This window comes from Eschrichtius robustus, chromosome 6 (assembly GCF_028021215.1).
Source record: "Eschrichtius robustus isolate mEscRob2 chromosome 6, mEscRob2.pri, whole genome shotgun sequence".
Taxonomy (NCBI): domain Eukaryota; kingdom Metazoa; phylum Chordata; class Mammalia; order Artiodactyla; family Eschrichtiidae; genus Eschrichtius; species Eschrichtius robustus.
Genome location: NC_090829.1, coordinates 68,764,063 through 68,789,223, shown reverse-complemented (window position 1 = coordinate 68,789,223; position 25,161 = coordinate 68,764,063). Strand labels below are relative to the sequence as shown.

The window sequence follows — 25,161 nt, the reverse complement described above, 5'->3', positions numbered from 1 at the left end:
ATTGCCATTCAGCTGGTATATGATCCAACTCCAGAATTACATATTTAGAGTTTGCTTTATAGGACCATTTCTGGTACGAACTGTCTTAAATTGGGTTCCCTAGAAACAGAATCTGAGGCAGAGAATCTAAAACAAGTGATTTATTCAGGGAATGCTCTCAGGATAAACCTTTAAAGAGGGGAGGAAAAGAGGACAGGGCAAAGAAGAAGCTAGACAAAGATATGGTTTCAAGAGAAATTCATCCTCAACCTGAACCCATGAAGAGCTCTGAAGTCTCAATTGTTTATAGAGGTTGCACTACTTATATCCAAGGATGCTGGGTTGTTATATCCTTGTATTAGTCGACCACTGATAACTGACCACTGGTAAAGTGGAGGATTGCATAACTTTCTAGGCATCTCCTGGTAAGGCAGTGCCCACTAGCTAAAGGCTCTCCCCATTACTGCTAAAATATAAGTTGTCAGTAGCCAAGACCTGCAGCATCTGGGGAATGAGTGTAACATTCTGGCACACCAGTCGCCCTCCCCTCCAGCTTTCTGATTTCCTAAAGGTGCTTCTCTTTGATCAAAGTCAGAGGGCAAGAGAGACCACAGATGCAACTATAAAGATACAATTCTTAGGACACAGAACAGGGTAGAGATGGTTGCATAACGGATGCAGAGGAGCACACAGAAAAGGTCCTGTGCTTCTGTATAAAGTCACTTGGGGCTCCCACATAACCTAAAAGATTAAGCCACGTCCTCAGCATGGCAGGCTCTTCACAGTCTCTCTTCCTTGCCTCCCTTGAAGCTTTATACTTCATGGCTATTTACCTGATATAACATATGCCCTGGCCAACATTTCTCAGACTTTTATTTCTGAAATACTTTTCTTCTTGCCTGATATTCCCCTTCCCAATCTCATTACATCTTCCTGCCCCCCTACCACAACTTCCCCCTACTGGACCACACACACACACACACACACACACACACACAGAGTTTATCCTAACAACAATCACTCTACTCTAGTTCTTATGAGTCGGTTTCTCAAATAGATCTTAAATTACTTGAGAAGAGAGATGGCTTTGTTTTTTAATTGCTCTGCCACAGAATAGCAATGAGTGAATGAATGGAAGAAATAATGAATGATTCATTCATATCCTTCAAGGGTCAGTTTTAAGTAACATCTTTTTTAATGTCATCTCTGGCCCCTCATTCCTGTCTCAAATTTTAGATGCCCCTCCGCTCTGTTTTTATAATCCTTGACCTACATTTTTCATAGGACTCACCATAGGGTGTTATAATGATTTGGTCAGGTGCCTGTCACCTGCACTGTAATATGAGCCTTTCATCATTATATTTCCAGTGCCTGGCAAATAATAGGTCCTTGAAGAATGTGAAAGATGGATAAATGATTGAATGAGTGAACGAGTGTAAGAGACAGTGACAAACCATAAAATTTCCGGGAAAGGGAGCAGATTTTTCTTTTTAGAATCAAATGAAGAATTGAAAATTACAATAAAATGGAATTTTAATAAGTGTGGCATGTTCAATGGGTTGCACAATATTTGACAGAATATCACAGATGGACAGATAATAGATAGCTTATATAGAAAGAGATAAGGAGATAGAGATAGAGATAGACTTAGGGTGGTTTTATCTGATTAGCTTTCAATTTGGATCAGAGAAGATTTCCAATTTCTAGTATATGTAATATTATCTATAGTTCTTGAGTAAGGATACATTTAAGTTAATGTGTTTAAGGTACTCAACACTGCTAATTTGTTAATATATGAGTATCATTGGCACAAAAATTTCTAAGAATCTGATTAATCTCTAGACGAACAGCCTTTAGACAAAATAGTTTTAAAACACCTTGATCTGAAAATTATGGCTCTTCAGGGTTCTCAAACCCAAAATTTATTTAATTCAAAAAGCTTCTCTTGGGCTTCCCTGGTGGCGCAGTGGTTAAGAATCCGCCTGCCAATGCAGGGCACACGGGTTCAAGCCCTGGTCCGGGAAGATCCCACATGCCGCAGAGCAACTAAGCCTGTGTGCCACAACTACTGAGCCTGCGCTCTAGATCCCTCGAGCCACAACTACTGAGCCCGTGTGCCACAACTACTGAGGCCCGTGCACCTAGAGCCTATGCTCTGCAACGAGAAGCCACGGTAGTGAGGAGCTCGTGCATGGCAATGAAGAGTAGCCCCCGCTCACTGCAACTAGAGAAAGCCCGCGTGCAGCAACGAAGACCCAACGCAGCCAAAAAAATAAATAAATAAATAAATAAATAAATAAATAAATAAATAAATAAATAAATTTATTAAAAAAAAAAAAAAAGCTTCTCTTGAAGAATTGTATGGAGAAAAAGCTTTTATCTTATTCTTTGGGGTGATCTTTCAGTGAGCTGTTGCATGCCACACATGTTAATGCTTCAGCACGGGGAGTCTTGGTTGTTTATGAACTTTGTTGAGTGCAAAGGTTTATTTGCGTCGTCTGATAGCTTTTGACAGGAGTTTAGCTCTTCTAATGGCAATAATAGTCATCTGTTTTTCTAAGCACTCTGATTAAAATAAAGCAAGGAAATGAAAATGTGTTTAAACATGTTTCAGACTAATAATGTCAGTCTAAACCAACTGGAAATACAAGTGCTGTCTTGGTGATCTTCCTTCTAATCTTGATCCTTAGTAAAGCAAAGTCAATGCAACCACAGTTCCCAAGCTCAGTGTGACTATTTTTACCCAATTTCTTTACCTCTTCAATCATAGTATATCTTATCAGTAACAAAAATAAAAACATGCTATATTATCTATGATTAAATCATCTCTGTTTAGTTTTCCTGTACCTACTATTTTATTTTGAAGTAAAATGGGGCAACTCTGCATTGCTCAATATTATCTTTTGTTTTCAATCTTATTTCTTCTAACTTAATACAAAAAGGAAAATTTTAAGAGTTGGAAAGGACTGTAGAGATAGTTTTATCTGGTCTTCTACTTTTATCTTTGTGAACAACTTGAATCCAGAGAAATTGCACAAGTGAGTAGGTGACTATGCTAGGAAGAGAACCCCATTTTCCTGATTAATATTCTCTGTCTCCATTTATCCCACACTACTATTAAGGTGCTATTAATGTCTCTATTCACTCATTCATTCATGAGTTCATAAATGTAAAGCTCTTAGAATCTTAGAACTTAGTGTCTGGTGCATATAATATTTATTAATATCTTATTTTTCTTATAATTAACTATCATTTAAATTATTTCATTATATGTAATTAGAGTTTTTGTTAAATCAGAAACATATAAATAATTGTTTATAATATAGTTACATTGCCTCTTTTTTCCAGGAGAATCACTGTACTTTATAAAACATTTACTCATTAATGTAGGTAGAATAATAGCCCCTCCCAAAGATATCTGAACCTTAATTCCCCAGACCTGGAATATGTCATATTTCATGGCAATGGTAGAAGAATTAAGGCTGTAGATGGAATTAAGGTTGCTAATCAACTGACCTTGAGTTGTGGAGATTATTTTGGATTATCCCAATGCCACCAATGTTATCATAAAGGTCTTTATAAGTGCAAGAGAGAGGCAAAAAAGAGAGAAGAGAGTTGGCAGTGAGAAAAGGACTTAGGCCAAAGTTGCCAACTCTGAAGATGGAAGAAGAGAGCCAGAAGTCAAGGAATGCAGGTGGCATCCCGAATCTACAAAAAAAAGGAACAGAGCCTACAGAAAGTTAAGGAAGCTCTGCAGACATCTTAATTTTAGGCCAGTGAGACCCACTGCAGTCTTCTGAACTACAGAACTGTAGGATAATAAATGTGTAATTTTAAGCCACTACGTTAGTGGTAATTTGTTACAGTATCCACAGGAAATGAATATACTCATTTTTAAAGGAATATAAAAAGAACATTTTTAGATGTAGAACCTGTGCATTTGGTCAAAGCGATTGTAGAAGTGTGACCAGAACACTCTAGTACAGTGCTAAACAGTAGAAGAATTTGAGATAATGGAATATCCCACATCTGTATTGTCCAGTGTATAGCCCTTCACTACACTGAGCTCTTGAAATGTGGCAAGTACGCCAGAGAAACTGAATTTTTTGATTTAATTTTAATTAAAATTTAAATAGCCACATGTGAATAGGGGCTAATAAACTGGACAGCACAGTTAGTGTTTGGTTTATAATTAAATGTTTCTCCCCTATCCTGCCAAGATAATGTAGCAAGTCAGAAAACAAGTCTCTGCCTGCTAAAGTACTTGAACCCTGTTTAGTAGATTATGTACTTGGTAAATATTTAATGAAGTCTGTGGGAATGTGGTGGCAGTCACCATTAATATCAAGGAGGTAGAGGAAGACAGTTACTGGGGGAAAGATAACAACTTTTTGCAGCCAAATTCCAGCAGGTTTGGCCTCTGCCGGCAATAAGGTCAAGGGTATCCAACCAGCAAACTGCACACATCCAGTGGCATTGATCCCACATGTGTCTGATATTACAGGGCAGAGTAACAGAAAATCAGTTCAAATTCACTCCCAACTGTGGGGCTCTTGCAATGTCGTGTTCTTTGTCCTCTTTGTATTTCTCCTGTTTACTCACTGATTTTGGTTCCACCTGCTTTAACCTCTACCTTGTGCAACTTTCATAGAATAAGTAATCTTTTCTAAGACTTTCACAGGTGGGACAAAAAATGGGATGCAGGGGAGGGCTGAAACAGCGGCAGACTTTTTTGAGAGTTTAGTTTTTAATTAGAAGGTAAAAGCACATACACATCTTTGGAAAATTAATTTCAGCTAGTTGTGGTTATTTTTCAGTGGGTTATGGGATTTTAATTATGTACTTATACTTCATTTTATGGCACAATAAGGCAGCTTCTCCCATTGCAAAATTTCTCACTTCTCCCCACTCTCCATTCTCACTGTTAAGTACTGGTTCAGATCTTCATTGTCTTCCTCCCACACCAACCATTATAAGAGATACGACAAACAAAGCAATCAATATGTGCCAGCTGAACGGCTAAGCATAAATATTTTAAATCACATACAGGCATACAAGAGTCATCTCCACTCATCTGTTCACACATTCACTTAATTACCCAACACTTCCTGAGCACCTACTATTCACTCTGATATGACTCTGGTCTGAGGACTTGTTGAGGGCTCAGTCTATGGATGTCCCTGTACGGGTGGTTTGGAGAATTGCGAAGAGGGTGAAGATAAGCATGTGCTTCAGGTTAGCACAGGCCACCGCATAAGCTCTCTGCCTCAGAAGCCAGATCCACTGAGTTTGGATGCCAAGTCTGCCCTTTACCAGCTGTGTAACTTGGGGCAAACTACTTTGCTTATCTGGGCCTCAGTTTCCTCATCTGCTGTGATCAATACCTAACTCACTGGCTGTTTTAAGTACTAAGTGAATTCATACAGATAAAGCTCTTAGAATCTAAATGATCAGTAAGCATTAGTTAGTGTATTGATTAATTTTATGTCTCCACAAGGCTAGGCTACAGTGGTCAGTTGTTTGGTCAAACACCAGTCTAGATGTTGCTGTTAAGGTATTTTTTTAGATGTGATTAACATTTAAATCACTAGACTTTGAGTAAATCAGATTACTCTCCATAATGTGGGTGGGCCTCGTCTAATCAGTTGAAAGCCTTAAGAATAAAGACTGAGTCTCCAGCCTGCTGGCCTACTCTACACATTTCAGACTTGGCAGCTCTCACAATTTCATGAGCCAACTCTTTAAAATAAAAATAGTTAGAATAAATAAAGAATAAATGAAGAATTATTTAAAATAAATCTCTCCTTCTCTATGTGTATACATATAATATGTAACATATTATTATATATTATATGCATATAACTTGTCTAACATCATGTTTAATACAGGAATCTATCTATCTATCTATCTATCTGTATCTCCTATTGGTTCTGTTTCTCCGGAGAACCTTGCCTCATACAGTTAGTGTTACATTAAGGAGATTAAAAGGAAAATATCATAATTTGACCTTGATTCTTGATGGTCAAATTAGTGGGGTGTCTCTAACATCTCTGACATTTAAAAGGAAACCTTCCCCCAAACAGAACATAAGCAAAGGGATAAAGTAAGTGAACAGTCCTTCACCAGCTTGCTTCAAAGTAAATTATTATGATTCAAAGAGTAGATTTTATGGCAAAATTCCATATTTTTTTCTCTCTCTTTTCTGAAGAGATAGATCTGCTAGGCTGGGAGCTGATGGGAGGGACTAAGGGGGAAATTTATGTCCACATGATAACTAGACAGAGACTTAATACAAATCATAAACTAAGGATTTTCCCACCTAACCTTCTGAAGAGACATGCTGATCTGCAGTCATGCGGTACCGTATCTCCATCCTTCCTCTGTTCTTGGCTCATCCCTTCTCGGAAAGGACACTACACAGGACTTGGAGGGGAACACTGTCGAGGGCCAGGAGAAAGGGCCCAGAAATCTCATCTAAAGCCCCCCATCCCTCGCATCACTGCCTTTTCGATTTCTGAATATAAAATATCTGCCTGCTAGAAACAGTTCCTATCCTGTCACCATGATTTAACGATGACATTAAGTGGGATTCTAACATAATCAAGGCAAGAAAAAGAGTCTTTCTGAAAAAATGTGAGGATCATTTGTAAATGGCAGGGTTAGTAAATTAAATATATCTGTTCTGCTTGATATAATAACCACCATTTCATGTGCTTACTATGTACTAACTACTGTTTTAAGTAATGCACACATATTAACTTGCTTAACCATCACAGCACGATGAAGTAGAGTTTTACTGACCCATTTGATAGAGGAAAAATCTAAGGCTCAAGTATGTTGCATAAATTTTCCAAAGCTACTCTACTAGTAAGTGATAGAACAAGGATTCAAAAGTTTGTGCTTTAAACCACTTAACACCTCGTTACTTTCTCAAAAACTCCAAGGGGACTCAAAGGACTGTTTTAAATAGTAGTTATGACAGGCAAGCACCAATGGTTTTTAGTATTGGTAACCTTCATGTTCTAATACTAGAATTCACGTTAAACTTTCACATTTGTACTGATTCCTCTCTCAAGCCCTAAATAATTATACAGCCAATTGTTTACTTAGAAATGTGTTCATCCATTCTGCTTTTACGACCTGAGAAAGCCTGAAAAGTCAACAGTAACACGCATTGTCACTAAGTGAAACATTTATCTCCCAATGGCTTTCATCTGCTCATCATTCCCCATTTCTGAGAATCTGCCATGCTTCCTCTTGGGATTGTTTCTTTGTCTCTACTCTCTTCTATCATTCTTAGTCTCATAGTTTTAATTCTGAACTGACTGGAACAAAAAGACAGGACTATTTGATTCACATGGTGGTGGTCTCGTCCTATAGCATATTATGAGAACCTCCTCTGAGCTTAATAGTCCTGGGGAACAAATAAATCAGATGTGATTGACACCTCTTCATCTACAACCACAGGACCCCACAGAACATTCATCTGGACATAGAAGGAACTGCTAACTGTGGGCCCAGACTCTGAGGACTCAACCTGGATGTGGTCCTGCCCTACAGAGCTGCCTGAGAGACTTCCTGGGGTCTGAGGTGGCTTTCAGATAAGGGACATCACCCACTTGTTTTAATCATGCTTACTCCAAATTAAATCTCTTCATCCAGCTCATGTATTACCCTATTCATTGCTAGTCCCCAAATCTCTGTGCAGACTTATCCTTTGGATTTAAACCTTCAGAAGATATCTGGATACAGCCAGGTGGAAGTGAGGGTGGTAGGGTTTTGGGTGTTCTGCTTTTTCGCTTTTTTACAGACTTTTTTTTTAGTGCAGTTTTAGGTTCACAGCAAAATTGAGCAAAAGGTGCAGAGATTCCCATGTTCCCTCTTGCCCCACATGTGTATAGCCTCCCCCGTTACCAAAATCCCCCAAGGGGTAGAGTTGTTTTCACTCCTCTCATTCACACTATTAACATTTTTCTTTTTAAATTGTTCCCTCCTTGTTACAAACTGGCAGCTGCCATAGCAAATATCGGAGCATATATTGTTTTCTCCTTAGCATGTTTATCTCTGCCTCCCAGGCGTTTCTGTTCTTACTAAAACCATAGAAGCTTCTCCCTCCAACACTCTGGCACCACACACACAAAGCAGCCGGGAAAACATTTTAATTATTCCAGACCACAACACCTGAGGTACACTTCTGAGTAACTATTAAGAAGGAAGCTTTAGAGACCCATACAGGGAAACCAAAGGCTGAACTAGACTAAAACCTGAGGTGTTGACCATAGCCAGTCACTGCAAAAACGGAGTCAGAACCTGAACTTCCTAATCCCACCCAGTCCGGGCCTCTTTCTGCTGGGGGTGGGGACTTTTGGGACGCTGTCACCTGTGAGGAATAGCACCTGATAATTCATTAAGGAAACACACTTTGGAGGAGTAGAGGCCGATTGGCCGGGTCCCTCTGAGACTGAATCACTGCTCTAAGACAAACTGCTGTGGGGAAGAGGCTGGGGGGTGTGTGTGTGTGTGTGTGTGTGTGTGTGTGTGTACACGTGTAGGGGTGGGACAGGGTAGGCTGCATTTTCATAAGGATGATAATAGATCAAAGGACATACATTTGGGTCAAGCTGAGAAGCAGTTAGAAAGCAGAGTGGGCTGAGAACCAAGTACTGCGTATGCTACTAACTTGCTGTGTGATCTTATGGAAATCACGTTTCTTCTCTAGGTCTCAGTTTCCCAATCAATAAAGTATAAAGATTGCTTACAACCCTTGCAAAAAGATGATTCTAGGAGAGATCTTGACGGGAAGAAGGGGGCAGAAGGAGGAAAGGAGGAGGAGGAGGCCGAACCGAAGGGAGGTAAGTGTGTGTGAGGGAGGAAAGAGGGGTGGAGAGAGATAGGAAATGTCTTTTAATCAGATAGTGGAAAAAAGTTGAAAATGAAACTGCGCCCCTTAGGGTATCTATTTTTCATCTTCATGCATTTTTAGTGTTTAGACATACGGAGTCATGTTTGGATAAACGTAGATTGAATGAATGGAAAGCCTGGGAAGGCTAACAGAGGAAAAGAGCTAGGGGAGAAAAGAGAGGACGTGAGCTCGGAAACACTCGGCGTACCTGCTCCTCCTCGGCCTGTCCCCACTTAGGGGGCGGGGCCTTCCGGCCACGGCCGCGTGGGCCATCGCGAGCTCCCACGCTCCCTCTCGCTTCCCCGTAAGCCGCCCCGAAACCGCCAGGGGGCGCTGCGCGGCGGTCGGGCAGGCCGGGGGCGGGGCTGCTTTAAATCGCGGCGCCCAGCGGCTCGGCGTTTCAGTCCCGGCCCCGAAGTAGCCGCGGTTTCTCGCCTACCAACTCCAGCGCCAACCCGGACCCGGACCCAGAGCTTCTCCAGCGGTGACGCAGGGAGCAGGGCTCCCCGCAGTAACTTCCTCCGCGCAGCTCCGCCACCCCCGGGACTCCCGAGGCGCACCCGCAAACTCCCGCTTGTGCAACGGCCGCCCCCGAGCCGGTGCGGGAGCCCGAGCGAGCCATGGCCAACGCGGGGCTGCAGCTGCTGGGCTTCATCCTGGCTTTCCTGGGCTGGATTGGCTCCATCGTCAGCACGGCGCTGCCCCAGTGGAGGATTTGCTCCTACGCTGGCGACAACATCGTGACGGCCCAGGCCATCTACGAGGGGCTGTGGATGTCCTGCGTGTCGCAGAGCACCGGGCAGATCCAGTGCAAAGTCTTCGACTCCTTGCTGAATCTGAACAGTGAGTGCACTCCCTACTCCCGCAGCTGTGACCCAGGGACCCAACCCCCCAGTGGCTTCGTTTTGGAGTAGTAGCTACCAAACGACCCTGTTGTGTGATTACATGTCAGTAACCTTCAGTGGATCAAGTCTTCTGATCACGTGCTCTGCCGTGAGGAAGTGAGAGAGACCTGTGGCTTGGGGAAGGGGAGGCCCAGGCCTAAGCTCTTGTTTTTCCTCTGACACCCTGGGTGACACTTTTCTGTAGGTGTGGTTTCATCTTACGTGCCCACGACTGGGGTGGTGATGGAGCAGGTGAAGGCCAGACTCGAACTTGAGCTCTTAGGCCTCTCCTGGACATTCTCAGATTCTGTGAAAATTGAAGAACTGCAGGGTTGGGTCCAGAAAATGATATGCCTTGAAAAGTTTGGAGCCTGGTAGCTTCTCCAGTTTGTAAAATTAAATAGATAATCCCAAGGTTATTAGATAGGATTTTTTTTTTTCTCAATCTATCTTTACCGTGGGTTTTCATAGGAAAAATCACATTCCTACATGGAATGTCTCAACCTAGTGTCTTCTACTCACTTGAGTTTGAATCTTTTGATTCTTTTGACTTTTAAGATCCAGTAAGTGTGAGGAAACCCCTATGCATTCCCTTCCGTGACTCCTTTTTTTTTCAAATAAAGGAGCAACTTTAACTTTTTTTTTTTGGCTGCTCCAGGTCTTAGTCTCGGCACGAGGGGTCTTCGTTGCGACATGCCGGCTCCTAGTTGTGGCATGAGGACTTATTAGTTGCGGCATGCATGCGGCGTCTAGCTCCCTGGCCAGGGATCGAACCCTGGCCCCCTGCGTTGGGACCGCAGAGTCTTACCCACTGGACGACCAGGGAAGTCCCTTGAAGAAGCCTCTTAAGATTCTCCAGAGGGTTTAGCTTTCAGGCCAAGAGTGTTCAGAGGAGGCAGATTGTATAACGTTATTTTGGAAAGCGAAGGTGGGTGGCAGGTGGAAAAAGGATGACAACAAAAAGAAGTTCTAAATAACCTCCCTTCATAATATGAAGGGAAGAATGGAGCTCCTGAAGACAAATGCCACAAAGGAGACACAGCTGATGAGTGCAGCATTCAGGAGAGTGAGGGCGGGTCTTCTCTTGAGTTTCTGCCTTCCACAAAGTAATTTCTGTGTCATGGATATTGGCTTCTTATTTCTGTCGGGTTAGAAAGGATTATGTAGAGAGAAATAGTCCTAAAGATGGTGGAAAGACGACAGGAATTTTTTCCTTTCATTTTTTTTTTTTAAATAAAAGCTTTTGAGTGCCTTGTCAGAAATTCATTAAATTCCCACTTACTTAGGTAATAACAATTCATGGCTAGAGTATCTTCCTTGAGATATTACATTAGTTGTCTCGAACCTTGTGTCTGTCATGCACTTGGACTAAATTGAAGAAAGGCTTCCTTAGTCTTTGCCTAGACAGACAAGCCTGCCCACAAGTCCCCTTTGTGTGCTGATGGTAAGCAGTGTTGTCGTCGCTCAACGTTACTTCAGCTGTTTTGTCCACCTCCTGCATGTGGTTTTGTCAAAAGCTATATACTTTAGAGTTGTTAAATCTGTGCCAAATCTGTTTAAACCGCTTGAGTACCTCTGGAATTTGGTGAGTCAGTGTACATACGGTAGTTTTTAGTGTTGTCATTTCAGCTTTTCAAAGTTACCGTATTAGGATTCTTTTATGCCAAACATAAGGAGTATATTAGGTACACACCTTTATAGAATCATTGAATCTACCCATGGATGGATAAATACATGTAAGGAATTGTATCAGGCATGTCATGTTGAGGAATTGGCAGATGGAGACCGTCCTAAGGGCGATTCCGGAGAGGTCTCTGATTCCTCTGATCAAAATAGTTGTTTTCTACACGTTTAAATAGGTTTCCTGTTAACTGCCTTAAAGGACCAAATGAAATCAGATTGATCCATGTTGTCAATACTCAAACAGGTCATCCCTACTCATGATAATGTGTTAAAATGTTTTATTTTCATTTATTCCTAATTAATATAGCTGTTACAGTTTTTAAAGCTGTGGCAGAAGATCTAAACAATACCTTCCCTCTACCCCCATACACAGTTTGGAGATTTCTTCCTGATGAATTTTTTTTAACTCCAGATCAGATCTCTCTTTTCATTTTCGTTAAAGCCAGAGTTTATCGAAGGTGGGGCTGAGGCCTTTCTCTCAAAACTGATTCCCAGAAGAAGGAAACTTGACTCACTTGTACCCTCTCCAACCTGCCAGTAACTAACTACATGTCTTTGGATGGAGGCCAGAGAACCTACCTGTCTCCGTTTCCCTACCTGGACAGTTGTGTGCACACGCACCTGATGTAGAGAGCTGGGGAGGTGATTCATTGGCTGGTTTTGGTATAGTTCTGTGACATCTAGAGGTGAACAGGATTATCTGTACATATAAGCAGTGTTCCTTGTAACAAGTTGTGTTCCACAAAGTGCTTTTAGGTAAAAAGCTTAGCTAGAAGTTTCTTGAAATTGTACCTTGTTCTTTTTGCCAGTGGAGCCCATTTGGCAACTTAGGGCCAAGATTCCGGGATTTATCAAGGTTGTAGCACTAGATTATGTTAAAATCCCTTGTTCCCTTTCTCTAATTAGTTTCAGCTGTAAAAAGCACATGACAGTGTCTATAGGGATACGGTGTGCATAAGCCAATATAGGAAAGGAGATACAGCCAGGCTTCTTTAGGTGGTTCTTGCAAAGCAGTTTATGAAAATGTAACTGGGAACTTCCTGGGGAAACAAATCTTACACCGTGGATTGCGGTTTTACTATGGTTGAGACAGTTTCACTTCCATCCAAGTATGGATGTTTATTGACATTGATGACTGATAGCTGGAATATACAAAAAAGAGTGTCAGATAGAGTTGCAGTCGACTTTTCTTGATTAAACTGTGCATCTTGCCTTGTTTTGATCCAATTCTCAAACTTTTGGCAAGCTAGTGCCTATTTCACGTGCTTAGTTAATTGCTTCTTCTGGCTTGACTTTAATAGCTAGAGCTGTCCAAAGAGTGGGTTGCCCCAGGAGGTTTCATGTTGGGAGGTGTGAAAACAGGAATAAGTAGGCGTTTTGAAGGAATGTTGTAGGGAAAAATCCAAGTCCCAGACAAATGGGAGGTTAGGCTAGACTTTCTCTAAGTCTCATCTAGCCTTGGGATTCTGTAATTTGTTTACAAGTTCCTCTAGGCTGTTCAACTTGCTTTGCATGAATCCACATGTGTGCTGGTGCGCTTTAATAAGTATTGGTTGTCCGTGAAGTTTCCCAGCACTCTCACCATGATGTTAGGCTCAATCAAAGAACAAAATCACTGACTTGGACAGTCTTTGAAGCACAGGCAGAGAGGAGGGCACCTGCTTACATTTCCCTAGACTGCGTTATGCCTGCTGAACCAAGGGTGTTTAAGGGGCCATTTGTGTTCAGATCCGTTTCAAGAATTAGTTCTGACTTTTGGAATGATGAAAGTCAAAACCCAAAGCCAGGCTTGAGTACTCAATTCTTACCCTGGTCTTGCACTAACTAGCCATGTTTATAATGGTGACCCACTCAATCTCTCTGGGCTGTAGTTTCCCCGCTTATGAAATAGGGCAGAGTGGGAGGAATGCGGAGCTGAATCCATGACTCATTCATCCATTCGACAAGCATGAGCCAGGCCCTATCCTTGTTCCTAGAAATGCAGCTAAGAAGATTGGTAAGATGCAAATGTTGATTCCTCCCAGTGCCAACATTCTTTGTTAAAAACTGCAGTGATGGAGCAGAAACAGGCAAGGGGCATAGTTTAGGTTTCCTTGATTGGAGTGATGAGTAAGAGGCACAGAGGTAACATAGAAGCGTACATTTAATCATGGGGCAATTTCTCTAAGAAACAAACAAGGTAGCAAAACTGCTTGGCATGTCCTGAAAAGGGGTGGGCCCTGCCTCATCCCAGACCACAGTTATTGACTGTGCTGGAGTCCTAAGGTCACACCCAACGGCCACCAGTGCATACGTCAATCAAATGGAAATGCTAACAGTGAGGACTCTTGAGAAACTTTGAACTTGAGCAAAAGTGAACAATTTAATAAGGGAAGAAGTCATGGGAGTATAGTTCTGTGACACTCTGTGATGAGTTCATTTAATTGCAGAGGAGAGAAGAGGATTTTTGTTCTAGTCAGCCAGTGGTCAGTTTATTTATTTGCCTAATACTTATTAAGGAACTACTGATGCAAAGAGAGACTGTGTGAGGATAGAGATGTAATTAAAATCTACTTTGTTTATGATATATAATCATAGGGTAAAAATATAGTAATATGGCTAGTAAACAGCGTGAGCAATGTCACGTAGTTAAAGGAGATTCTGCTGCTTGTATAGTAAAACTTTAGAAAAGCTTTAGAAAAAAAAAATTCCACTGACTTGTCTGTGCTTGTCTTTCTACGCTTATGTTGATTAACTTCACTGTAGTAGATCAGTAACTTCTAACTCATTTCTTGTCTCATAAGTAGAGATCTTTGTAAGTATGTTTTCAAATTATACTTTCAGGTTGCAAGTGGTAAGAACTCCTTAAGAAGTCTTTAATCTCAAGATTATCAGTCTAGCTAAGCATAATATAATTAAAAGACTGCCTTCTCCGTGTACTGCTGATAATGATGAGGAGCAATAGTGTAACTTTTTGAATGTTTGCTAACCATTTTCTCCAAAGGCAATTTTAGTCGGTGATAATAATATTGTAGAGGTATCTGCAAATTTAATGGGCCGGAAAGGAACATATTTGCTTCTAGATCTGAGCCAATCAGGTCAACTCAGAGATAATAGTTCAAGACTGTATCTCTCTAGCCTAAAATATTTTGCAGCTTTCAAATATTTCTCAACTTCTCTGCCCTACTGATCATTGTTCCACCAGAAGAAAAACTTCATCTTGGAAGCTAATTAGATGCATAATTTAGAAATCTAGAAAATTTTTAAAAATTATATTGGGTTAAACAAAAAGTATGAATTTTTTCTCCCTAGATGAGTATCTAGCTTTTAATGATCTAAACTAGATCTGGCTTTATGTAGCAAGATTTTAGGATGCTGAGGCTTTCTAGGAAGGCGTTTCTCAGTATTATTTCAAAGATTAAGCTTAACACAAAAGAGTAGTTTTACCTATCATAGTAGAATTTTTAAAGGATAAAGACATGTTCAAATTTAAATTCACTGAACACAGATTGAATAATCCATGAAGCTTGCCAGGTACTGTTCTTAGTGCTTTGGATGGAAATATGAACAAATATTTGGCCAAGTCATCAAGGAGCTCACAATTACATATTTTAGATCTCTGACTTAAAAGGCTTCCATAAGACATTAATTTGAAGGATTCATCTGGTTCCAGCTTAAAACTGTGCAGTTTAGATTCTATCTGCACATAAAACCCTCATAACGTGTAATACAACACTTGCTTACTTTGATTTGTAATTCAACAGTACATATGCCCAACTAGTGAGTTTTCATGCTGTTATGATTCTCAGCCTTTTTTTTTGTATTTTTACATTTCCCCCCCACATATCACTATAGTTAAGAATTCATCCAGACGTCTCCAGTGATGCAAGATGAGATTTTGTGACATTTCCTAAGTCAGTGGATACCAGGACGTAAATGAAAAAAAAAATTGCTTCACAAAATAACACTATTGCTTTGTCAGATTTTTCAAAACAAAACATGATTCCCTTGCTCTATATGGTTTACGTGATTCCTGAGTATCATGGAAAAAACCCCCCGGGTTTTTTTCCCCCATTTTCTCCATAATTTTTTGTGCGTTATGAAAATGATACATTGTTCTATAAAGAAATAAAACATACTAGGGTTTGTAGCACACAGAACAAAACATCTGTCCCTTCCCCCTTAGAAATTTTGTAAAAGTAGTGGAAAGAGTAAAATGGGGCATGAATTAAATGTGCTTTCTTTGAGAACTGAAAGGGGAACAAACTTAGAGATGAAGACAGTGAAAATGAGATAATTCCAGGCGAGTGCAGGTGGAGCCTTGGAGTGGTTGATCCACGCACGCTGCCTGCCTGGGTGGTTTTATACAAGCCTGACTCAGGAGATTGAGGCCCAGCAGACTCCTCGTGAAGAGTACCTTGTGATCCAAGTGCTTAGACCTGCTGGGCTGGTGGCCTGCTGTTTTCACATGAAGCACAGATCAGAATGATTATAGAAGCTGGGTCTGGTTTGGGGCCCTACAACTCAAAGTAGAAAACTTAGAGATCAGAGAAAGCAACCACAGTGGTGAGTAAAGGGTTGGAAAACTGAGCTTAATGGACAAACAAAGCAAAAGGTGGTTGAGAGATGTAAGAGGCTATACCTACTTGAAGGGCTATCATATGAAGACAGAGGGTAAAAATCTTGTCACCTCTTCTTTAAGACCCTCCAGTGACCTCTGATCACACTTAGAATAAACTCCAAACCCCTTCCCCTAGCTTGCAAAGTCTTACATGATAAATGCCTTCTGCCTACCTTGCTAACCCACCTCATTTTACTTTTACATCCTGCCATCCTCCAGTAGTGACTAGCTTTGCCAGTTTGTCCAGGATTGAAGACCTTCTCAGGGGTCAGGACTTGTAGTTTTAAAACTGAGAGAGTCCTCGGCAAACGGACAGGTGGTCACCCTGTCCTCCACATGGATCATTGTGACTTTCAGTATCTCCTCTGCCAGTGTTCCTTTGCCTAAAATGCTTTCCTTCTAAGTGAAACTTAGGACCAAATCTGAAATCTGTGTGATGTATAAGAGCTTAGTTATTTTACTTTTAATTTTCCTTCTAAGTAATGACTGTCTTTGCAAAAACTGTTGGTAAACCAAAAGGAAGGACACACCATAACTGTGGAGTCCTTAGTACTTTCCTCTTCATGCCACAGTATGGTTTGTGATTCCAAGGAAGAAGTTTCACAAACCCATGGTCCATGAAACCTGTGTTTTGATTCAGGAGTTCTTGTACCACCCTGGAATCTTACAATAAGTGTGTGGGTACAGTGCACACTTGCCCACACACATTTATGGGGAAGTAGATCTATGAGGGGAGCATGGAAGTGCCTATGATTTGATTTTAATTGAATCAAGTAAAAATTTATCTTGGCTTCCAAAATATCTCTCAAATGCAGTTTAAAAAATGCCTTTGATACTTTCAAAAAGTGGTTACTATGATTTTATCATAGATTGCCTGGTTATGGCAAGGATGGAAAAATTAACAATTTAAAACTGAATGATGTTTTAGAAATCTTTAGTCTTAATTATGATTTGTAGCCTAGGTTCTCAACCCTGAAAATACTGACCCTGAGCCTAGGTCTAAATTAGAGAGTGAGATATAAAACCTTTCCATGATGTCAGCCACTTTTGAAGACCATCAAGAAGTCAATTGTTCCAACTTCTCAGTTAGAGATAACCATCATTCACACTTTACATAATAACAAGATGGTCCCAAAGAATAATAAGTAGCTCACCCAAGATAGCATGCTCAGTTACAGTGTAAATATTTATATATGCAAAAAGACTTGTCACCTGTTAACACTGTTAAAGAGATAATGATCTTTATTTGAAGGAGAAAATAAAGATAGAATTAATCAAACTCATCTAACCAGCTTAGTTTCAGCTCTTTTTTCTTTGAAAGTCTGTGTGTCTTTATGCCACAGTGATGGTATCACCTTTTTACTCTTTAAGATACTTACTGGCATAATCTCAAACTTGGCCCTATTGATTTGACTGTGATTTAGTATACCAATGACAATAACAGGAAATTAGAAAATTAGTGGAATCCTGAGAAATACTACATTGAATTATCTGCTATTTTACAATATAGCAGTTTAAATAGTTTTAAAAACTGGTGTTATCTCCGAATATAAACCAACTATGTTCCAAAATAACATCTCAAAGGCTATTATGTTTTGTTCGAAGAAAATGGTATTCGTATCTCCCACCCCACCCCCATCACTGGAGATACACGTGTTGCTCCAGCCATGACAATCTATGAGAAATTCACTTGTTGTCTTCCAAGTTCACCCACCCAGATTTTCTGCAGCTTGATGAGTGGAGTATAAAGCTATTGACTATTACCAAGATATATTGTAAACCATTTTAATTATAAATGTTTTAACATTAAGGATAACACATATGCTTGTTATTTCAGAATTAAAAACTCCATTAGTAAGGATTAAAAATGTATTAGTTCAGCTAAACCTATTCAACCAAATCATTAATTATTTTTTCAGAGGATTTTGAATTTAATGTTGAAAACATACACTGTTAGAGCTGGAGGAATTCTTATTCATCATTCAGCCAGGTATTTGTTTTTCTGGAGAATAAACAATGTTGGTTACCTGCAGAAACATCCCCAGAACCAGGGTCTCCTGACTCCTGGTTAGATTTTCTCTCTTCCATACAACATTGAAATATACTTGGTCTTCTACCACTCTTCTCTTGTTGGTTTAGGCATGATTTTTACATGTTCTAAAATGTTTTCTGCCAGGCACTCTGCAAGCAACCCGCGCCTTGATGGTGATTGGCATCCTGCTGGGACTAGTAGCCATCTTTGTGGCCACTGTCGGCATGAAGTGTATGAAGTGCCTGGAAGACAACGAGGTACAGAAGATGCGGATGGCTGTCATTGGGGGCGTGATCTTTCTTATTTCAGGTAAGAGAGGCCCTGTCCCCCTTAGACCTTATTAAACTCTCTCTGACATGGGTTAAGGTATAGTTTTTGGTTTCCTTAGATTATGGTGGATTTGTTGCACTTGAATCGATTGAATTCAGTTCCTTTAAAATCAGAAGACGTAGGAACCTTAAGTCCATTTGAGTTTCACATTCTCAAACAGGAACCAAATGAAAATCTGTATTCACAGTGGACAGGTTTATTCCTTGAGGTTTCAGGTGCCAACCGGTTGTTAGAACCATTCTCCCCAGGTGAAGAGAGATTTTTCTATCTAGCAAACACTGAGGGACAATTCTATGTAATTCAGAAAATTTCTGTAGTGTCTCTTCCGATACTGCGTGGGAAAGATGGGGAATGGTGAGAGAGAACATAAAGAATGTGTCAATCATACAGGTGTGTGAGGAACGAATGAGACTGGGATTATTGGAGGAAAATGAGGACATCATTCCACGTGGGCAGATCTGACTCCAGAATAAACAGGTTTACCCATAGATCAGTGAAGAGAAAGGTCAGTTGGAATGGAGGCGAAATGTTGGGATGGTGGGGAATAAGAGTAAATGAGTTAAGAAAGAAAACAATAGAGAAAGGCCTTGGAAAAAAACCTTGACAAATGAGTGAGATTACATTTTCCATAGAAAATAAATGTGTATGTATTGCTTTATTCAAGTGTTGATATGTGACCTTTGAGAAAATGAAAGCCAGAAGAAGACATGGACAGGTCACTTGTAAAGCCTTATAATAAGGTTTATATTAAATAAGATTGTGTTTATATATAAAACAATAGACCAGTATATATAGTAGTTGTCTATTGTTTTGAAATGGACTATTATATATATAGTGTGTGTGTATATATATATATATATATATATATATATATATATATATAGTAATAGTAGTATGTAGTAGTCTATTGTTTTTGAAAACAACACCAGTGATATAATCTACCACTAGGAAACACTAGAATTAGACTTTTTTCTCATTTTCTCTTTAACAAAAGTATGTGGATTTCATCAATAATGAAGGAAGAGTGCCTGTGGCTTTGCTAAAGGTTTGGTTAAAGTTTATTCAGATTACTCCTGGATAGCATTTTATTCCCAACAGTTTAATTTTACATCAAAGGCTGTGAATGCACTTACTGTGTAGGACCCTTCCTCCGCTTGCCTTCTTGTAACTCCCGTCCATCACTTCCCCAGTCTCAGGGACTTCCTAGGGAGTGAGGCTTGCAAGTTCCACAGCATTTGCATGGCCTACTTGAGCAGCCAAAGCAATGGTGTTTTCTCTCAAGCATTAGAGGCAATTAGGTTGGACCACTTTTTTTGTAGGAGGAAGGAAGCAGAGGGGGTAGCATAGAAATATTTAATCTGTCTAAATTGATGAATTTTTAGAATGGCTATAAAAAGAAGTTATTTAATTTCTTTGGATAAGAAAAATCAAGGTGTTGTATACTTCTTACAAATGATAGAGTGGGTTATTTTGACCAAGTGGTTTCTCTGGCCTTACTGAAATGTGAAAGGCATGAGAAATTGAGTGTTCAGCACATATTGATCTGATGTGGCACTTCAGCGAATCTCATGGCAAGACCTGGCACATCTGGCCAGTGAGGCTGTAGGAATTTAGGTGATCTAGTGCACTCTGAGACAGGTCCTACTCGTTCCTGCAATCTAGCTATTTACTTTCATTTTGATCCTTCAGAAATGTGAATTTTGAGTTTTGGTCAAGAAGAATGTAGAAGGGTTTTCATCTTCCCTTTTGTATTGTAAGTGACTAGCTTTACTAATAAGGACTTTGGTTTTACCAAAAGTAGTCTAACGCACTGATGTATAACAATATATTTGAAAGAGATCTTAAATGACATGAACCTGCTGAATATTTCCAACAGAATGTTGTTTGTGCCAGTGACCTTCAACTCTAAGTGAATAAAATGTCATGAACATTATAAACTATGCCTAACTCCAACCTAGTATTTTCATCTGTCTTAAGAGAATACTTAGAATAAATCATGTCTGAACCTCTAATCTCCCTAAATTAAAATCGTCTGAATTAAAATGGATTAAATTTAAAATGTCAGCACTATTGATGAGATTTAATTCTTATAAAATACTTGTGAATTTAATGAGCCGTATATTTATGCTCAGTGTTCCATAGTGATTAACAGTCTTTTGTTTTGAATTTCTGTAGGTCTGGCTATTTTAGTTGCCACAGCATGGTATGGCAATAGAATTGTTCAAGAATTCTATGACCCCATGACCCCGGTCAATGCCAGGTAATGCTGTTCACTCCTAAAATAGTTTGTTCTCTGAGAAAATACCCTTTTAATGTTCTGCAAAGTCCAACTAGTGCCGTAGCTTCCCAGATTTGCTATCCAGAATTTTATGGAACTTCTGTCAAACTTGGAAATAATTTGAATGGCCTGTGACTCATGTTAAAAATAGTCTGATAATTGCTTTAACAGCATGTATTGATAACAAAATGAACTTCAAAGTAGAAAAGTTCTAAGCTATATACTTTCCAAGTATGTGCTGGCCCTTTTTTCATATTTAAAAACGGTTTTTAATGTTAATAAAGATACCAACATATTTGAACTTTTATTTTTGAAATGTATTCTGAAACTTTTAACACTTGTGATTATTTGTAACTAAACACAGTTTATGATTCATTGAAAAAATAGTACTCTTGTAGAGGTTAACAAATAATACGTCATTTCTAATGGTTTAATCCTGTTTATGAAAAAACAATTTATTTATGAAAAAGACAGGTTAGCACTTTGAAATGTTGTGTTTCATCACAACCATAAAAATAACTTTAGAAAGGTCATCCTTCTTAATATTGCAGGTTGTGGAAGTTAAAGAGCTGACTCTTGGCTCTCATGTAATGACACGCTTTGATCAGAGACACGCTCTTTGTCTCACTGTGTTCACATCTTTAAAGCCAAATAACTATATTCTGAGTCAGAATGTTAAGATGTAATTATTGTTTGTTGAGTGCTAAGATGAATGGATGAAAAATCCCAGTGGTGGAGAGATAAGGTGTGCTTCTTTGTGTGAAATCACCCACATAGAGGAGAACACATACTGCAGTGATTGTGTTGGAACCCATCCTATAAGATCTACACTGTAAAGACAGAATCTGCTGGAGCTCAGTAGGCTAAAATTTTACTAGTAATGGATATGAAAGCACTTTATAAATTGCTAGGCACTGTACGCTTATTTACATTGTCTCACATGATCCTGAAAGCAGTCCAGTGAGGCAGATGGAGTCGTCCTGCTTTAAGAGAAGCAGCAGCTGAGGTTGAGAAGAGGAGTTACTGGCCCACAATTTAGCAGTTGAGAGTTTGCATCAGAATTCAAACTCAGGCCTTATAACTCTAGATCCAGCCCTTCTCTCTCCTTATTGTCCACCATCAGTCACAGATCTTCTCCCCAGAAGTATGGCTTCATACATCCACCTGGATCAACTTAACCTAGAATGATCTATGAGCTGCTTAGAACTCTTTTTCGCAAAACCATAAATTTCAGATTTCAGTGTTTATCAGTGATTGACTATTGAAAACTCTGTCTCCAACACCCTCTAGCAGTTTCTTTGTAGAATTTGGTTACTACTTGGTGATAGCATGACTTGTTAAGTTTTAGCCTAAGAACCATGGTCCAAACCTGACTTCCAAAATATATAAACATGCTTTAAAAGTCTCCTACACATGAAAAAGTCTTTGGAACTATTTGTATAATTAACCTGGTGTTGCATGCCACATTGCCTGATCTGCTATTGCAAATTGTCAACAACTGCAATGTGAACATTCTCGTGGGTGTGTCCACAAACCTTAAAGTACTTCACAAAACTTAAAGGGATCATGGGGGATTTTTTTTCAGTGGAAAAAATATAATGAGTATGATATTGATTTCATTCTTTAATTATATTAGAGAAGTTTCCAGTGATTCACTGATTAAGCAAATACATTGTCCCTTCTTTTTAGGTATGAATTTGGTCAGGCTCTCTTCACTGGCTGGGCTGCTGCTTCCCTCTGCCTTCTGGGAGGTGCCCTACTTTGCTGCTCCTGTCCCCGGAAAACAACATCTTACCCAACACCAAGGCCCTATCCAAAACCTGCACCTTCCAGTGGGAAAGACTACGTGTGACACAGAAGCAAAAGGAGACAACCCTGCTGGAACAATCAGAAAATGAACATTGAAATACTGTCATTGGCATTAAGATGTTAGATTTTGACTATTGTAGTCTGAACTGTGGTATTACCAAAAAAACATATTTTGTTAAATACCCATTGCTAAAAATGACTTAGTCTTATTTTATCTCCTTTCCTCAATATAAGAGGGAAGCCTTTTCTCTTTGTATTACTGCTTCCCACTGAGTCATCATCTCAAATGTGGGGAGAGGGCATTCCTTAAATATATATAGATATGTACATGTACATGTTTTTCTATAAAAAAGTTAGGTAGTAAAACCTCATTATGTTGGTACCAGCATTCTTAAAATATATCTAAAAGAAGAAAAATATATTTATATTGATTAAATAAGTAGTTTATTTGGTATTCTTCTCTTCTTTCTTTATGTATACATATATAATATGTCAAATACCATTTACCCTCCTTCATCAGCTTTTAATGTCTTTCACAGAAGACCTGACCTACTTTACCAAGTATGAATTATTTCAGTTCTTCACATGTGCCCTTTTCATATGTTTGTATCATATTTTTTTTACTATGATCTTATAGCACTTGCTCTGTCACCATTCAGTCATTCTTCATGACTTTGTTTTTTGTGAGATTGGGCTTAACTCTAGATTCTGATAACACATTTATATGCCTACAGTTTAATTCCTAAAGTCAATAAGAATCTCTTACAGACCAGAGTTTTGGGAGCAGATCTTTCTGTGTGACCAGATGGTATATTCCTGTTGACCTTCCCATATGCTCCCTGTACTCTGACCTGTAACACACTTGTTTGCTTTGAAAATATTTGTCCCCTTGAGGAGCTGTGTGCTGCTTTCCCAAGTGTTGTGACACAATTCTATTGATTGAATTTTTTGACCTACTTATTCACAGTTGTATATCCTCCCAAACTACCTTTTTCTTGTCCCCTTCCTCACACTGTATTGTTTTCTCATATAGTTTACCTCGTCCCAGAGAGGGATGGCCTTTTTGTCTGAATGAAGTGCTAGGCCTTCTGTAGTGACAACCTGATGACAAATATTCTCTCTGTAGCTGTAAGCAAGTCACTTAATTTTTCTCCTCTTTTCCCATCTGTCAAATTGAGATAATGATACTTAACCAGCTGCTAGAGTGGTGTAAGTATTAATTAGTTGATATTATGCTCATTCTTTGAACATGAAGTATGCCTAAGTAGTGTCTCTGTTTGCTAAATTGTCTGTTAAGAAGTCACTGAACCAAACCTAGACACAGGCATCCCATTGTTCGGCACCTTCCTTTCTCCACAGACCTGTTTCCTTCCTTTCAACGGTGGCCACCATGCTGTTGGTGCTCTGTTCCGTTTTAACAATTGCCCTTAGTTTTCCAGTCTGTGGAAAATGCTCCTTCACTCGAGCAAGATGATGTAATGGGAAGGGTGTTGACTTCGGTGTCTGGAGACCTGATGTGAGTCTTGGTGCTATCAATTACAGTGTGAGTTTGGGCAGGGCACTTGGTTGCCCTAGATTTACTGCTTTACTTATAAAAAGAGGATTGTACTTCCTGACCTGCCTACCTCTCAGGGCTGTTGTGGGGATCCAGTGAGATGGGATACATGTTAAGTGTGATTTTGTGAGGTAAAAAGTATTATACTAGGGGAAAGAATTAAGGAATTTAAGTGCATAGGTTTTGGATTACTTTTCAAATGACTGAAAAGAGACAAATTGTAAGCAATAGGTTTCTTGCTTTAACCAACCTCTCAAGTGATGAGACACTAAAGTGAATTTCAGATTACTAAGTGAAAAGGATTCTGGGGCAGTCTTAATTTTCTTCAGTCACTATGGCCTGATGCTTTTTGTGGCTAAGCTTTTCTCCTTTCAGGAATGCGGACTTGACCTAGGACAAGTTTGCAGATGTAATGGGTGAAACAGTGTACATGTTGGCAAACCAAAGAATGGAAGATTTTTTTTCTTTTAGTAACTTGCAAGGGTATACAAGGTGGATATCTGTTCTGTGATGTCATCAGAGGTGTTGCTATTAGCTGGCAGCTAACACTGCTAAATTAGGTAGTTTGGGAATGTAACTCATAGTGAAACCATATAGGGGAAATTATCCAAAGGACTCCATCATATGATTTGAACCTAGTAAATTTTAAGTGTGTCTTCCAAACCTGAAAGTCTGTGCTCCTAGAATGTATAATTCAAAGAACTGCTACCTACGTAGATCCTAGTGATGGGCAAGTATAAATACATGTGGTTACTAGTTGCTAAACTCTGAAATCTATAGTCCAAAATGGCCAACAGAATGGTTACACCACAATTTATCTAATTTTGATATTTTTGTACTCTGCTACCATACCTGGAAACAGACAAATAGGTATTTTAGGGTTTTGTAATGGGAATTGTATAAAGTGTTACTCTTTTTCAATAAATTGTGTTTTTTTTAATATAAAATAAATCCTTGTTTTTTTGGGTTTTTTTAAATCATTTATTTCAAGATTGCCGTGCTTGGAAGAAGAGGTGGCTTGGGATAGGATCTGACTCACCATGTGTTACTGGGAAAGAGCTATGTTGCCTCTGCACCACCTGTCAACTATTTGAGTGGCTCCACCCACT

The 25,161-nt window shown here is 39.5% G+C and overlaps 1 protein-coding gene across 2 annotated transcripts; it reads left to right on the top strand.

Annotated features, from left to right (window-relative positions):
- Positions 1-9,273: 9,273 nt before the first annotated feature.
- CLDN1 (claudin 1) lies at positions 9,274-24,957 on the top strand. 2 transcript variants are annotated; one of them, XM_068546449.1, is made up of 4 exons: positions 9,275-9,724; positions 18,225-18,389; positions 20,586-20,670; positions 22,378-24,957. In XM_068546449.1, exons 1-4 carry the CDS (start codon positions 9,502-9,504, stop codon positions 22,538-22,540), a joined length of 636 nt encoding a protein of 211 aa, XP_068402550.1. In that variant the 5' UTR covers positions 9,275-9,501; the 3' UTR covers positions 22,541-24,957. The 2 variants fall into 2 exon arrangements, with proteins under 2 accessions (XP_068402551.1, XP_068402550.1); XM_068546450.1 differs by lacking the exon at positions 20,586-20,670 and having other exon boundaries at positions 9,274-9,724.
- The last annotated feature ends 204 nt before the right edge of the window (positions 24,958-25,161 follow it).

Bases quoted from the DNA above. Each gene is read 5' to 3' on its own strand.
- CLDN1 (XM_068546449.1), top strand. From the start codon at position 9,502: ATGGCCAACGCGGGGCTGCAGCTGCTGGGCTTCATCCTGGCTTTCCTG. The intron at 9,725-18,224 runs GTGAGTGCACTC...GTTTTCTGCCAG, and splicing joins CTCCTTGCTGAATCTGAACA to GCACTCTGCAAGCAACCCGC. The intron at 18,390-20,585 runs GTAAGAGAGGCC...GAATTTCTGTAG, and splicing joins CGTGATCTTTCTTATTTCAG to GTCTGGCTATTTTAGTTGCC.